This window comes from Galendromus occidentalis, unplaced genomic scaffold (assembly GCF_000255335.2).
Source record: "Galendromus occidentalis unplaced genomic scaffold, Mocc_1.1 scf7180000077496, whole genome shotgun sequence".
In the NCBI taxonomy this organism is placed as follows: Eukaryota; Metazoa; Arthropoda; class Arachnida; order Mesostigmata; family Phytoseiidae; genus Galendromus; species Galendromus occidentalis.
Genome location: NW_003805484.1, coordinates 114,093 through 131,006, shown reverse-complemented (window position 1 = coordinate 131,006; position 16,914 = coordinate 114,093). Strand labels below are relative to the sequence as shown.

At 52.6% G+C, this 16,914-nt stretch overlaps 2 protein-coding genes across 2 annotated transcripts in view; both read right to left on the bottom strand.

The window, feature by feature from the left end:
• The window catches only part of LOC100901081 (vitellogenin-6), a 5,966-nt gene extending 5,349 nt beyond the window's left edge, over positions 1-617 (bottom strand). The window contains 2 exon segments of the mRNA XM_018640663.2: positions 3-384; positions 546-617. Of these exon segments, the coding sequence (XP_018496179.2) occupies positions 3-384; positions 546-582 (419 nt within the window). The 5' untranslated portion in view covers positions 583-617.
• Positions 618-4,589: 3,972 nt separating this feature from the next.
• Positions 4,590-16,350, bottom strand: pros (homeobox protein prospero). Its single transcript, XM_003746387.1, has 5 exons — positions 14,471-16,350; positions 12,477-12,592; positions 12,099-12,306; positions 4,953-5,097; positions 4,590-4,769 (listed from the first exon to the last, which is right to left on the bottom strand). Exons 1-5 carry the CDS (start codon positions 16,348-16,350, stop codon positions 4,590-4,592), a joined length of 2,529 nt encoding a protein of 842 aa, XP_003746435.1.
• Positions 16,351-16,914: the final 564 nt, after the last annotated feature.

Below are 16,914 nucleotides of genomic sequence, written 5' to 3'. Positions count from 1 at the left end.
ACCACTGTTGGTGCTCCTTCTCGGCTTCGATGCGGACGACCCTGCCTTCCTTCATGAAGAACTTGACAGGCTTCTGCATTTGCTGCTCGTATTGACCCTGTTCACGGAGGGTCTTAGCGAGACGCTGTTCTTCGGGCTTGAGATCGCCGAGAGTTTCATCGTGGAAGTTCCTGTTGATCTTGTCGTACTTTCCAAGAGTGAACTGGGTGAACTTGGCGAGGTATTCCCCCTCACGGACCTGCTCGAGGGCGAGAGTACCGTTGTATTCGAGGGCGGTCTTCTCGCCGGTGAGTTTCTCAACTCCGACGGTGACAGCACCACGAACTCCGTAGACGGAGGACTGGCCTTGTTGACCCGCGAAATGGAAAACTTCGGCGCTAGCGGCTGCAAACGAGCAAGAAACATTTGTTAATTCTCACTGCTGATTGCTCCGACGACACTCTCTCACGATATTCCGAAACTCGGAATCGAATGATCGAGCTCTTTCCAGGCTCGTGTGCTGTGGGATTGTAATCCTTGGAAAGCTCTTGCACACGTTTCCGTACCCGCAGCCAGGAGAACGATTGGGAGGAAGAACCTCATGATGAACGGCTAGAATCTCGTATCCAACCGAACGTGATGATTCCAGCAGCGCACAAGCGTTTTATAGTGCGGCGTATCTTGATTGCTGATCGTAGCACTTCTGTCTCTCTACTCTCTCGAAAAAACACGTGAATGTCTCGGAGCGCCTAGCGGTGTCCATACGCTTACCACGGTGGATTCTGATTACTATCTCTAGTACGCTGGTCAGGTAGATGGTATATCAAAGACGAGCTCGTCAACCGGGACATTCGAACAGGCTCCCCGGAGCCCGTGCGACGTTTGAATGCTCGGATTCCTGCTCCCCATCGCGGAGTCGATCGGTCCGGCGTAGTTTTTTTAGGAGACCCAGATTCCGGAAACTCTGAGAGCCGTGCTGGGAATCGTGCGCTTATTATTGGCGTGATTCATCATCATGAGCGTCCCGAACGATCACGTCGCTTGTGCACTCGAGGGGATGAGCTCTATCGGAGCGCACTCCACACATCAGGCGATTTCAGTCGGTACACGACCTCAGATCCTTGCCGTGATGTCTCACGCAGGCCGCTCCTGTACATGCCTCCCAAACAGATCGTCGTTCGTGCAGATTTCTCTTCGTCTGGTACGCTTTCCGGTCATTCGGGAAATTCTACCCGAAGTCACGGTGTCTGGACGACAGGGAGCTCTAGACAGGCCTATCTCAAGGCGAAGCCTCGAGCCAGGGGCAACAAACCAACCTGTGACGATGCTGAGATCGACCTCACAGAAAAGCGGTCCTGGCCAATCGCCGGGCAGGCTCGCAACCTATGGGTGTTTCAAGCAATCGTGGACTCGGGTCGATCAATCCGATGACGGTATTTCAATGCTCTGAACTCGGGTTACAGAAACAACTCCCGAAAATCGATACCTTCATAAATTCAAGTTGCTTGACGAGGAAAGCGGTCGGAAGTTTGAGGCATTTGTTATTCAGACGATATTCGTCCCGAACGGTGTTGGCTGCTCCACTGTTCTGACTTCCGGAGCGCATCCTGATATCGTCTCATTCGTAGAAGCAGCGTAGAGCGACCGATACCGATACCGTTCACGTCACTAAACTGATACAGCCCGCTACGTTAGCCCGATGAACTGTATATACCTATGCTAGGCTCTAAGCGGTTGGCTGCTTCTGTCGGTTTCCGTAGGCCAAAGCTCATAGGTGGCTGGAGATGCATCTCTGCTGCTCCCGGAAGAGCACGAACCCCAAGAATACATACATAGACGGAACTCTGATTCTCGCGACCAATGAGCGGAGTTTTCCACCTGAACGGTCAGAGAAACCCCTATAATCCCAAGGTACCCCATCGCTTCGAGTCAACGTCTTCATGTCCTACGCTGCTCCTGACTGCGCTCTCCATGGCCATCTTCAACACTCCACTCTGCCTCGAGCTGGATATGTGTCGTACGTAGGGAGGACGACCAGGTTCTCGTGTTTATCGGAGTGGGACTTCGAGAGTACCGGGAAGCTCGAGGTCGCCGATCTGAGGTCTGCTACAAGTCGGGTCCGTTTTGAGTCACGCAGGGGCGCGGGAACTCATAGAGACGAAGACAATGCAACATGTGCAAGTCCAGGAGTGAGTCACGGGATGGTAAAAAAGCGGTCAGCTTCTGGTTCCGATCGTTGAGGGTAAGCTCCGAAAAGCTGGGATCCGATGTAGACGATTCGGGCAGTTCACAAAGAGCATCATCGTGATGCTCATTCCGCCCTTGCCATTTTGGTTGCCTGAATCCGAGAATATCAATTTGCGGTCCTGTCCTTTACCCTTGTCGGATTGAAGGACCAATCTTCGACCGAATCCGAAGTCAGCTCCCTCATCCCCATTGAGCGAGGAAGGAGGATATCGAGATTCCCGAGCAGCCCGAGAATACACTTCCTACTCGACGGAGAATTCGGGAAAACCCCAAGAAAGGACACATCAACTTTAACGGAGTGTGGTTTATTCATTATATGATGAATGTTTGTCGCAACGGTTTGAGCTTAATAATATACATATTACTCAGGGACGAAGGGAAGGGGAGGTTTTAGGGAGGAAGGAGGTGCGCCCGGTGAACCGGGAGTGCGGGCTGTGGGAGCTATCACGTGCCTAAAGGGGTTTTTTGGTCTATGCTGTACGCTGTTCTCCTGGAGATTCCTCCTCGGAAGACAATATGCTACTAATCACCGGCTACATGTTTCTCTGTTATGACGACACCCTGTGGGCGATAAAAACGAAACCAAAGGGAATTACTTTTTTTCCTTCCTGTCTCTCTCTCTGTCCTACATGGAATCGCAGCTATGATATAACACAAAGCCCGGTCTTGGAAGACCCAGGGCATACCATGAATTGTTATTCGACTCGTTTTCCTTTTGATATATTTTTGTATGGAGGTTCGCTCGCTTGTTCTGCTCGCGCATTCTCTAACATCTACAGACTAGCTGGAACACTCGGCTGTCTTTTATGTACAGATCTTTTCGTCTCTCCCACTTGACTCGTCTCCTTGTATGCTCCATCGTCTGCTATTTTCTATGTATGTACCCTCATAGGGAAGTTAATCAAACAAGTCCGAAATACAATATATTAATCATTCTTTCATCTCTTTCTCTCGTTCCACTTACTCTCGCCTCCGTCTACCAACTTTCTTTCTCTCTCTCTCTCTCTTTCATTCATCCGAAGAACTATCCATCAGGATCTCTTCGGTTACAGAAGCGGAGGTTACAGTTCTACAATGATCTAAGAGATTTCACTCACTCCCCGCGTTCCGCGTTACGTGGCAGCGCCCGGAATCGCGCTAACCACTCTGTACAAAATTGTATAAAGCCATAATACAGGGTGAAGCTATATGTTACCGCTCTCTCCCGCCCTCTCTATCCGATACGTTTGAAGAGAGGGAGAGAGCAGAGGGTTTTTCTTTCTCTGTGAAGGTGTTGCTACCTATGATGTGTGGGGTTCTCCATGATAATTCCCATGAGTTCGCAACTCATTCGGAACTTCTCTTCCCGATGCCCATTCGTCAATTCCTCGTCGAAATGAACGTCAATCAGAACTCGATGGCGATAATGATAATGTCTACGGCCCGAACCGAGCACTCATCTACTAAACTCACGCATAACCGACGCGGTCACAGGTTTTTGAAACGCAGTGCTCCTGGCTTTTGTTATCGCCCTACGCAATGTTCATCGAGGCGAATGATTCTGAATCATTGAATATCAACAGCTTGGTTCGGTCTTCTATCACATTGGACGCATCTCTGTTAAACGTTCGTCGATTGGAATTTCGCTGGTAACGGTTACGGTGCACGGAGGACTTGGGGGAGGGGGCGATAGCGTTTAGGAGAGTCGTGGCGCTAAAACGTTGTAGGACGCCCTCACTGGTAAGAGCTAGCACGGTCTTAGAATGCGCTTCCTTGATAGATTGGTTGATTGCTGGTCAGCCGGTCGCCCAGTCTGGTTGAAAGTGATGGATTTGCGGATGGTTGGATGAATGCATGGATAGTCTGTAGAATTTTGCTCGATGTTGTTTCCGCTGCCGCCGTCTTATTGTTGGCGTTGTTGTTCGTTTTGCTGCGGCCGCTGCGTTTTACACTGGGATTGGAATGTCGTTTTTTGCTGTTTTCATTTTGATCGTGGCGGTATTCATGGCTGTACCTAAGTCAGTTCGCCGCTATCTAACGAGTCGGGTCGGTTGTTGTTGCTGTTCTTCATGCTTGCTTTCTTCTTAGAACGGATGGCATTTAAGAAAATTTTACTGCATTAACCGTTTGGAGTTAGGCCGAGTTTCATCCAAAAATGAGACGCGGCCCGCTTGTAAGCTGGACAATTTCCGGTGGTTATTGTTTTGTTGTTGTTGTTGTTTCAAGTAGCTGCTGTTTTGGTTGTTGTTGTTGTTGCTGCTGCTGTTGCTGCTATCACGTTGGATTACTTGCTTGGACGATTGAGTGATCATCTCTCTTCCATTGACATTGATCAGCATCATAACAATCATCATCAGGATCAATGACAATCAAGCCGAGTCGCTTTACTCGAGTTGCTCGAGAAAATTCGGAGACTTGAAGTATTCGGGCACATTGTCGTCCAGCCTGGCGATGATCTTGTAGATAGCCTTCTTCCAAGACTGTTCCTGGTCCTTTCCAGCGAGAATTGATTTGAAAAATTCCCTGAGGGTCTGCTCCACGACGAAGCGAAAATTTTCTGGAACCTGAAGAGGAGAAAATTATTGCCGAGGATGCTCCGGCCGGATGACGCGTCTATGGACTGCAGGATCGTATCAGGTAATCGTTCGAGTCGAATATTCGCTCCAAGATTATCCGGTCGGATTCTGAATACTAGATCAGTCTCGAATCCGGACCGTTGGGGAATTTTGAGGATCGAAGGTACTCACGTCGATGTGGTTGTTGCGATTATAATGAAGATTTAGAACTCTGAGTAGCTCCGAGTCATGGGACACTCGGATCTCATCGGCGTTTCGGATGCCTTCACTGATCGCCTGGCGAGCGTACTTCTCCATTTGAATGTAGTAAAATTCCCTGAAAATGACGGAATAGGATCCGTGAGAATTTAAGCCTCGGCAGCGGTCGAGTAGCAAGCAAAGAGCTGCGGAGGGAAGTTTCAAAGGTTGAACTCTTGGATCATTCTCATAGCTTAAGTCTCTGTGTGGAAGTGTGTGAGATACATTTTTGCAAGTCACGATTATGACCACCACCACCGAATGTACGATGGCGATGATGATGTCGACAACGATGACTGCAACCAGCGAGCGAACGAACCTACGAAGAATCATGCCGAGCGTTCTCCTGGCATCATCCTTGGTGAGAGTTGCTTCAGAGCAGAGTTCCCTTCTCAAGGAAGTGAACCGCTAGTTTTTAGTTGTGAGAAAGTTTTGCTTCGAGCCAAGATTAAGACACGCGCTCAGCAAGCAGTGCCCCGAGAGCTGGCGACCAGCAGTCTCGCTGGATTGGAGATGATCCACCGCAGCGACGAATACGCCGCCGTAATCTCATGATGGCCATAGAGCTCTCGCCGTAAACTAGTGTTAGGGAATCGAAAGCGAAGTCAGAAGAGAAATTCGTCCCCAAAAAGCCTCCAGTCGCCCGCCGCCTTCAAGACAGTCTGCCAGCTTCGATGCACCCTCTCCGTAGTGGGGTCAGCAACCTTGAAGACGAGGGGGGTTCTTGGGATCGCGTACTACTCGTACTGAGGGGAAGCTACCATGAATGAACGTAGTGGTCCAGTCGCATCGCTCTATGCTAGAATCGAGATGCAGCTTCCCGCTAACCGTTATAGAGATGAACAGAAGGCGGTCGCGAGCCTCCCTGATCTTCTAAGAGTCGATCAACAACATTTTGTCCATACTAGGGGAGGAAAATACAAAGTCGCGGCTCGGAATTTTAATTTTTCGCATCCCTGCTCCCCAGGGAATATAGAGATCAACATTCGGTCCCGTCGTCCCTTTTGCGTTGAAAAATCTCCACTCTCGTTGAAAGCGATCGAAGCAGGGAGATTCCCGTGAGAATCTCTGCCTTTGCTCATCGCAGAGGATAGAGATGATCTATCCATTCGGCTTAGGGTTTATCGATGATCAAGAAAGCACCGGCGTGAGTTCTAGGCTAGAGTTTTCCCAGAAAGCTCCAGATGATTCAGATCTCTCATGACCCCCGATCTGACGTAATCTGACGGCACCGAGAAACGCTCCTAGAACGCCCACAGTCAAGTGTTCTGTTCTCAAGTTCTCTGTCCGGATCCGTTCACGGGATTGAATGGGCTTATCTCTTTCGCTCGTCACCGAATAGGAGTTCAAGCTCTTAGAATCATCAAAATATCGATCTCTTCAATGGCAGTTGTGGAGTAATGCGACCTCATCGGCGAGCCCGAAGCACGGTGACAAGCAAGTCAGCATCCTTCGAGCTCCGGTCGTCGCGAGAGGCCCCGAAGCACTTCCTGAAGCCTGTCCCAAGCGTTTTCGCACTATTTCAGCCGGGAGTTCAGTGAAGGCATCGATTCTGTTTTGCATGCGCCCGTTCTCCGGCGCGCTGCCGAATCAAAACATGATTCCGACGATTGAGCGTCGGCGGAAAAAAGAGGAACTTCTGGGAGAAACACGCGAATCGCGAGTCCTTCCCGTACTTGCTTAGTGGTCGGTGGGTTGCGTGTTCGCCACCACAACGAAACGCATACTCAGGAGCGTCTCGACCTCGAACATAGAAAGTCGGCACCGGCTGTGCAAAGAGAGGCTTCGTTTGTCCGTAGGACTGACATTATGCGCTTTTGTGTCACGAGCTCTTTATCCCTGGCCGGGTGACGTCTCACCCGAAACCAGCCATGCGTTCGCGGAGCGTCAGACCATCCTGAACATGCTCCAACAACGGAACCAATATCGATCGCTTCGACTGAGGCAACGCCAGCACCGGAGTAGCCTTCAGGTGCAGCTGAATCATATCCATGTGTAGTCGTCGTCCCCATCTTCGCATCGAATTCACCCTTCAAAAGCAGCGGAAATACGGACGACCGCGCGGATCCGCACGGATCTGAGCAGATCTCCCTCCCTCGGCTTCCTATTGAATTTTTCTCGTGGATACGGCGACCCCGTGCTAGGGTTTTCCTGAGACGTCCCAAACGCTCGAGTCCCGAAAACGGGAACAGAATTAGCGTCGAAATCTTGAGATTAATTTGCCGAGCAACAATTAAATCTCAAGGAAAGCTTATAAAATTGGCGATATCTAACTCGGGGGAGTATAGGAGATCGACGGGATACAGGGAGTGTTAAGCAGAAAGCCGAATCCTAATCCATTTCGCCTTGCGGACCGTAGATCCCATCCGGAAAAAATTGAGGCGACGGAGCTATACGAAAGTATGTACGCGAAAAGCCGCACATCCGCGCCGTACGTTCGAACCAGTCAACGCGGCGACCGGAGATGGCGTCGGGTAGCGGAGAAAAAAATGCCCAGAGAACCCCTTCTTCATCGAATCGAAGAATATATAAAGTGCCGTCCGAGTGATTGTCGAAGAATTCCCCCAAGATCACGTCGATGAGCACCACCCACCAGCAGTAGCTCTCGGTGCTTGAGCACCATCCCCTCGAGCAGATTCTCTTATCCACTTAATATAACAATGAAAAATATAATGATAGCAGCTAATAAAGTACAGCGGAGCCGAGTCGGTCTTGTTTCTCTCGTTGCCTCTCTGACATCGTAGCCGCCGCCCGGTTGGTCTTCTGTCTCTTTGGGGACTTCAGCAGGAGTCGAGTCGGAGTTTTGGTGCAGCCTGTGGGTCGGTTGCTAAGCGACTGCACCAAACACGAAATCGACGTGACCAGCGACCTTATAGTTGGGCGTTCCTCGACCGACGAACTTAGGTTTACGCCTGACCTGAGCGAGGAGGTCCTCGTGGCGGCCATCTCAATGATAATAACATCTATGGAGACTCCCTATCTACCTAATGGGCCCTCGGGGACACGCTCCGTGACCGCCAGGACGCGGGACGGAGCTTCACTTCCTTCCCCTTCCAGCAACAGCAATAGCTTGCCGAGCGAGCACCATACTTGGAACAGTTCTCTGTCCGCTCCCCGTCCAGCCCCACCGAGGGTCTCTTCCGCGACCGTTCGACCAAGCGAGCGGGCGAGCGGGTGACGATACGCTCAGGGTCCCTCCAGCAGGACACCAAACCCACCACCACCACAACAAGAACCACTCTAGCAGAATTCGGAGAATGGACCCTCGGAGTCTTTCTCTGAGCCCGGCAGCTCGCGCGCTCGCTCGCTCGCCCACTTACATCATCAGCTTCGATAGGCGGCCAAGCGTTGACTCCTGGACGTGACCACAGAGACGCCTCAGGACAGCCGCCGACTGTTTTCAGATAGATAGCCAGCCAGATGGCATCCAGCCGCTAGCCGGCAGCCAGTCGAGCTAGCTTTCACTTTTAACTTCAGCAGCGGCAACAACGGTACCTCTTCATACTTTCTAACGGGTAGTAGCAGTAGTATTCGGCCAATTACTCGTGTGAGCCGGCAGGCCAGCAAGCCAACTGGCCAAGCTGACGACCTAACGACACACTTCAACGCCAGAAACATACGATCCAGCTCCTCGAGCATCACTCCTTCATCGCGCTCGTCGTCGTCGTCGTGATCCGCGCCACGTAAAAAAGGGAAATGTACGAATTCACTACGGGGAAGGACGAATGCACCAACGGGCTGTACGTTGCGGGCCTTAGCGGGGAGCAAAAGCGAACTAGGTGGGTGTTTTGTCCTCGCGGAGCGTCGCTCGCTTGAGAAAGCGCTAGTTCTAGTTGGCTCACGAGATAAGTTCGTTAGATTCGAAGCGAACGGGAAACGAATGCTCTCCCCGAAGAAATTCGAAGCGTCACATTTTTCTTGCCTTCGTATGAATGATCACCTCCGCCACAGTTTCAGCTGTCCCAGAAGTGGCCCGGTGGGGCTTCCGGCGTCTGTATTCCTGCTTGACTTGGCCGATACGCTCTGTGCATTTCAAAGACACAGGCATAGCTCACATGGACACGGGCTCAACGTACACGAAGTTGCTTGATCGCCTTATACGTATCCTACGTAATAAAAGATTTCTGTTCGAATTCGGACCGAATTTCGCCGCGGGAGAGCCGACCCGAATCCCGTATTTCGGAATCGGGTTCTCGAGCAGAAAGAAAAGGAAAAACCATCCCGCCGATGACGGGTCTTGAAATTTCCGGAAGGATAGCTCTTGGACGGTTTTTTTTGTGCTAAGGAGAAGCATCGAAATCTTTCGCACAGACGACCGAGCGGCAGCTGTACACTTCAGTCACAAGTTCGTCGGTTCCGAATCGGCTCAGCTGTTTGAGATCGCAAGCTACCTGGCCGGAGGAAGTGGCTCGCTGTTTTGCTTCGAACCTCTCGCTGCTGCCTCAGTCGGTGAAAAACCTCGCCGTGATGTTGCGGCCCAAGAAAGCATTGTTGCACTCAGGTCGCCCGTTCGTTCGTTCGCTCGCTCCCTCGTTCACTCACTCGGGTTCTGGTTCCGGTCGCAGCACCGGTCGATTCGAACACAACGGAGATCAGCTCGGGGAGAAATAAAGCAAGAAACAGAAGAGAGCAAAAGAGAGAGCGCAACGACGACTAGACACCAGCCCGCTGCTGTGGACGACGATGACACGATCCATCCGGATGAGAACCTCGTCGTCTGTCTAGCGATCGTCTGGAGCAGTAGCTCCTTCTCTCCGATGACCCCTTTAACAATTTCGTCTGTTTGTCTGATCCGTGTGTCTGAGCGAGTCCGACAACGACCTCATTGACGTCGTCTTTCGAAAACTTTGCTCCCAGCTGACCAGAGCCGAAAGAAACTCGGAGGGACCATCAGCGAAAGACGATCTGGTTGAACGCACGGATGAAATAGGGCAGACTAGGGCACGTCAGAGATGAAGAGATCGTCGTTGTTATACGTAGCAGAGCGAGAACGTTTTCGTTCCGAAAGCGAGAGCCGAAACATCCCGTTCGGCTATCTCTCGAGCAACGGACCGCTTCAACAGCTGCCTCCGACGGAGGAGCCGAACCCGGCATCGTCCACGGCACACGCCAAATCATGAAGACGCCACAAGGCATCGTGATTAGCTGGATTTAGCAGCTCCCGATGGTGGTGTTTGCTCTTCAGATCGTGCCGATTGGCTGAAGTTGCCCGAATCGATGGCATTTAGGCTCTGCAGCAGCAGCAGCAAGAACAGCGGTAATAACCACCATAGGTTCAGCGAAAGTTACATAGCGCGCTCGTGATGAGGAAGGCGGCCGAACTGACCGCTGCTATTTCGTGGTTTTAGCCTCTACGTATCTTGAGCGTCCTAATTGTCCCGCAAAGAAAACCACGAGAGTTTCTGTCGAGAGTGAAAACTCCATCGGCCGCCGATAGGGAGAAGATCCCCATACATGTCGAAAAATCGACGTGCTCCGAGACGAAACGTCGTGGAGACTCCTCTTGGCCCTCGTCGACCCAGACGAGCTGGGCCGATACATGGACCGATGTCGAAAATCAGCTATCGTCTATCTGTCTTCTCGAACGACCCACTTCCTCTCTTTCTGTGCTGCTGCTGCTGCTGCTGCCTACGACTACTGCTACTCCTCCTGAGGCCTGACCTCAAAAAGCGACCGGTGCGCAGACCGGGCTCATTCACAGGATCGGCTGGTGCTCATTCACGAGATCGCCCGGTGCAGAAATTTCTCTCTTTGACCACTGGCAGGATGCGGGAGAGCAGGCCAGAGAGAACTTCCTTCCCCGGAGCAACTTCCGAACCAGATTTGAAGAAATCCCAAATGCACGCATGCCATAAAAGGAAGGCGACGACCGCCGTGCTCCCACCGACGGCTCTCGAGTAAACGGCTCCGCTTACCACCTAGCTTCTTGCTCCTTTTTCACAGCGGCACCACCATCTCCATTTGTTCGATTCGCTCGTTCGCATCTCGCCGCGGCGAGAGCAGCAGCAGCAGCAGCCAAAGTGCGGAATGGCGCTATCCTAATTTATGCAAATACGCTGTATTCGTGTTTAAGAAAGCTCGCCGGGAATTATCCCCTTCAGAATTCCCCCCTCCGATACCCATCGACCCCCTCCCCGGCTCGCCTTCGATATTTTCAACCCCTTTTATTTCCCTTGGCTGTCCGCCTTCGTCCCGCGCTGGATAGCTGCCGCCGTGGTCGTCACCGCCGGTGCCGCCGCCGCCGCTCGCTGCTCGGGCAAGGGGGCCGATAATCCTTCTCTTATTGTTTTATGCTCTTCGATCATATCAAATGCGCGGCGCATGTTTGTGCATGTCCATTGAGTTCCTGAAGTTGGCGAGCGCCGAACTTTGAACAAGTGGGCACGCCGCCGTCATCGCCGTGCGCCGGCCATGCGGCGCGCGGAGCGACGGACAGCCGTCGTTTTCGGACTCGCGGCAGCAGTGAGAGATTCCAACTCTTTTCCACACGTTCCGGCAACTTCTCTGGGCCCTGCTGGACGACGTGTTGGACTCACAAAGTGACCGAAAGCGATTCCAGCGGCGAGGAATCACAAACAGCTAAGGTTTAGAAATGGATTAGCTCGAGCTATCATCGAAGGATGACGGCATCTTTTCTGACGTGATCCTCCCAGGCGGAATCGTCAAAGCCAAAGATCCAAAGAACTCTCAAGTCGAATTCGATCACAGAGATTTCCCCCAGCTGGCGAGAATCGAATCTGGAACACGGCGGCCTGCTGTCTCCACCACCAAACCGGAATCCGTCGACGCGGACCAGCCTGTCTGGAAAATCTTCCTCGGACTGTGAACTGCGAATGAGTCCGGCGGGGGATTCTCCACGGAATCGAGACAGATTATAATAATGAAAGGAAGTGTGGGAAGTAATTCAGGAATGTGGGTGACACCCGCCGACACTATCGGAGACGATGGCGTCGACGAGACGGAAAACTTCTCGCACAGGTGGTACCAAGCAACGCCGTGGTCATTACACCTACTTTCGTCGTAGGCGTTCGCGGCTACTACCTAAGGGTAGGCGGTTGGATGACTGGATGAGAAACTCACCTAAAGTTGGAGAACCACTTGACTAGCTGGGCAGTGTTGTTCTTGTTGAAGTTGATGTCGGGGAAGTACATCTTAAGAATTGCGGAACTGGGGTATCTCACGTAGAAGAACATAAGCTTCGCCTTCCGAAGATGCATTGGCGTCAACGTCGATGTGTACCCCGTGCCCCCTAGACTACCGTTCTTGCTATACGAAGAGGTTTCGGATGCTGCGATTGAGAGAGAGGGGGAGAAAATTAGCGTCTGAGCCCCTCGAATCGAAGAGATCCGGAACCGTTCCTCTGCGGGCTTGGGCTCCGATTTCTGCAGTAGCTTATGAATTTTTTTCGTCATCGAGTCTACTCAAACGTACTCAGCTGCTCCAACTCCGGATACGAACCTGGGGTAGCGCTGCCCTCGTGACTGGCCGCTCCAGGCGTTCCAGTGCGGGGACAGAAGGGACTATTGGTGCCGAGGGCCCCCAACGCTCCCGCGCCGCCGGCTCCGTTAATATATCTGAAAGTAGAACAGCCATTTACATTGTGTTGTGGCATGTTATTTGCGCCGTGGTGGCTGTCTCATTCTGGGACGTCTTTCTCCGTGTGTGACCAGCTGCCCCGTGTTTCTCCGAGCGAAATCGAATGCGGTGGTCAATCGGACTCGTCGGCCGAGTCGTCTTTGCCGAGGAATACCGAAGCGGCCAGCCCTTTCGTTGCGTGGTTCGACGGCGATCCGTCTGGCAAGCGGCGCGCTGCCTCTAAATCGACGGCTTTCGTTCGGACTGAACGAGAGTTCAGAATGGCTGGGTTTGCTCGCTTGCTTGCTTGCTCGCTCGCTTGCTTCTCTCACCGGGATGGCTTGCTGAATGCTCGGAGGATGTCCGGATGCAAAAATGTGTCTTCAATCTAGCGATGAGGACGAGCGGGAGCTCTCCAGAGAACACCTGGTATTGAGACCAAACTCACGGTGCTATGTGAAAAGTCTCCTCCGGAGAAAGAGGACTGCTTTTTCGAGCCTCAGGATATGACATGATTCAATAAATAAACGGATTCTATCTCCGATTGCACCGGTGACCCACAAGTCACGGTCTGGAGATCTACTAGGCTAGCGTGTGTGGCTGAGGAGCATGGGCCGGCGTCGAAAAGTCGAAGAAATCCACTCCGCTCAAGGGAATACGGAATAATTTGGTACTTCTTGAGATTGCATCGCTACGAGATTCCTGTCCTTCGAGCTCGGGCGCGAGACCCACGAACCCGAGGCGCAGCAAGGAAAGACAAGAACACCGTCCTGAGCAACAAGGCCCGTGAAGGAGCCATTGAAACTGGTACATACTAGGCTGTACTAAAATCCAACTAGCCCAGACGGACTCAAAAGGAGGCGGACGGGCGGGTGGGTGGGTGAGCCAGCGAGCGAGCGAGCGAGCGCGTACGAGCGAGCAGTCAAGCAGTCAGGCGGCCGACTGTTCGAATGACTTAGGACAGGAGAAGAAGATGTGGTTTGAGAGTGCGCATCTTTTGAACTATCTAACCCTCCGATGACTCAGGATAACATCTGCTGTCACCGGGCGCGGCCGAGCATTTTGTCGTCGTCGTCATCATCGCAGTGGCGATGCCAGTGGTGGTGGTCGCCGCCGCTGTCGTCGTTTCCGACAAGCCCACAAGAACAAACAAAGATTTGCTCGGGCTATCGAAGCAATAGACACACTCATTGTCAAATAGACATATACACAGATAGATTGCTCGACGGAGGACGGAGGAACTAGCTCGTTGGATTGCCGGCCCAACATCGTCCGATAGAGAGACAGACTGGCGAATGAATATAGAGGCATCGACAACTTGACACTCTGATGCGGACTAGCATTGACAACAACTTGAGCACCGCACGCTCGGATCATCGACACCCTCGATTGGCTTCGACCGACCCGACCCTCTGTTGTTGTTGGGGTAATTGATCAGTTATACGGTGATCTTAATTCTGCGGAGTACCCTGACACGGTGATACACCAATGAAATCAAGGGGACTGTGTTCTGATATCGAGGGAGAACGTGTACGGAAAACTCCTAGCGTGCCGGAAATGTAACGAGAGGATTGGAAGAAAATCATGATTGTGCCAAGAATGATGACGATGATGATCATCTTCGTGTGAAATCAGAATCATGAGGAGCGACCGTAAGAAAAAAAAATCAGGAACAACGCTTTTCACCCTCCACAATATCGTGACAGCCTCGATTGATTCAAGGAAAATTATTCGAACCAATTCGGTCATCAATTATTTGGCTCGATGGAAATTATTTGAATAACGACTAGGACTCATACTTTAGCTCGACTGGCAGCATGCGAACTTTGTGGTGGACCGATGGGAGTAACGGATCGGTAGAGAGGGAAATTACTCACTTGAATATGTTCATCATGTCGTAAGGCAGAGGTATCGGTGCGCCTCCGTTTGGTTCCGTTCCACTCTCCGAAAGAGATTCGCGCTCTGAGATCGTGTTGTCCTGAAGCGATTTGTTCAGACCAGCTCGCTGCAGGTAGATCCCGAAAGTATCCGCCGATAGGTTTGAAGAGGGGGGAGCAGCGGCGGGGGTCGTCGATGCCCGATTGCTGCTTGGATCAGATACGGGGGATTCCGATGATCGCTGCTGCTGCTGCTGCTGCTGGTGGGCAGCCTGTTGCTGCTGTGACGATGCCTGTTGTTGGCCCGATTGGAACGGGGCCGACAGCCTCTGCTGATGATCGAAATGAGGGAGGTGGAACAGGTCGTGGTGGAGCGACGGGTTCGGGATCGCGACGCTGGTCGGCAGAGACACCGGAATTAGCGGAGGTGGATACGACGGTACCAAAGCGGTACCGCTTGAGGGCGACTCGCCGAACTTGGGTGAATCGGAGCGGCGGGGCGCGAGCCTGGTGTCCGTGACCTTGTGCCTCTTCTTCTTTCCGGGAGTGACGACGAGGGACATGGCCTCGGTCTGCTCGGGACCGGGCACCACCGTTGAGGGCGGCGGGGGAGACGAGTCCCCTCCGCCGTAGCCTGCAGTCGGGGACTCGCTGCGTTTGAGCGGCAAAGCTGGAGATGCGTTCGGAGTTGAGGTTTTCATGCGTTCGCCGGCGAACATGGGTTTCGACGAAGCGGAAATGTTCTGCAGTTCATTGCGAGGAGTCCTACCGCCTCTGTCGATCACCTTGCTTTTCGCTTTACGGTCGAGCATTTGGGCGAAGAGTTCTCTTTGGTGGTTGGCCAAAGGTCCCCCGAATGCCATCAACGATTCGTGTCGTGCGAGGTCGAAGGACGGAGGGTGGGAAGGTCGCAAAGGAACTGCGGGAGCAAGCGGAGGAGATGCGCCTCGTTCACTTCGGAGAGCTTGGGATCCGATCTGATGATGACTACCAGTACTAGCGAGATGGGCTCTTGCGTCGCCGACGACACCGCTATGATGATTATGATGATGGCTGCTGCTGAGATGATCTGCTTGGAAACGCGGTACGAACCGAGACACAATGTTATCGATGACCTGTGTCAAGGTGTGCGTAATCTCGCTCTTAAGCATCGTAACTAGCCGTTCCAGATCGGCGTGACTGTGGAAACCGTCGGAATGCTCGCCGCCGGCTATCACCGGTTTCATGTCTCCGAGCCGTCCCCTCTCGGTCAGTCTGTCGTAGTGTTCGCGGATTCGCGCCCGGAGGGCCTCTCGATCCTCGGATCGCTTCACGGGCACTTCGACGTCCAGCTCGTCTTCATCGTCGTTGATAACCAGCGAGTCGCCGTTTTCCACTGTCTGTCTGGACGGCTGATAGAGTTTTCGTTTCTTGCAACCGTTCACCGCCGGTTGGCTGAGACCGGGACTCAGCGGTCCCGAGGATTTCAGGTTGGCGAGGTCTTCGTCTTTCTTGCTCGGCGCCACGTCCTCGAGTTTCCAGTCTTCGATCTCCTCGCTCTGACTCGACATCGGGCTCTGCATGGGGGACGGCGCCTTGTCGTCGGTGCCGCTGTCTTCGGTCTGTTCGCCAGCGTTGTTGTTGTTGCTGTGGCTGTTGTTGTTGTTGTGGTGTTGTTGTTTCTCCTTCTGCAGGATATCGCGCAACAGGGTGGCACTGTCCTTACCGGAGGCTCCCTGGTCCTGGAGCATGACCATTTTCTCCTCGAGACTCAGCTCGTCGGAGGATTCGTTGCCGTTGTCCTTCGTCTGGATCGACTCGTCCGTCGTCGAGCTCGGTCGCGCTTCAAGAGAAGATGCACGAGGCAACTGGATTGCTTGCGCACTCAAGCACTCTGCCATTGCTGATCATCCAGCGAAACAGTTGTAAACAATGATGACGATGATGGGAGCACCACTATATCCATCTCATGTGTAACCCCTTAAATCACAGAACACTTTGTCGCCGCCGCCTCGTGGACAATCTTTGTTGTTCTTCAACAGTTCTTCGACGAACGCACAACTTGTAAGGGCAGCAGCGTCGTGCGGGGATGAAGGAAAATCAATCTGGTTTTCAAGCACCGCCGCCGTCTTCGGAAGTTCGTCTGTTCGTTGCACACTTGAGATTCTTCAGACCGGTCGACGACAATGAAGTTTTCCGGCTCCTCTCTGCAACGTAAGCGATGGATCGTTTGAAGTAAATCTCTCGATTGACGATTCGCACGATTGAGATTCGTTCGTTCCGAGGACGACCGCGCAAAACCGAGTGCTGATTTTTTTCGAATGACTGAGCTCGTCGTGCGGCACGACGAGAAACCGGGAAGAAGAGTCTAGGGAACAGCACGGATAAATCGATCGCCTCTAGATGACAATTCTGTCCAGAGAGCGCTCCTCGATTCAGCCGGCGATGCGCTGCTCCGTGTGAAC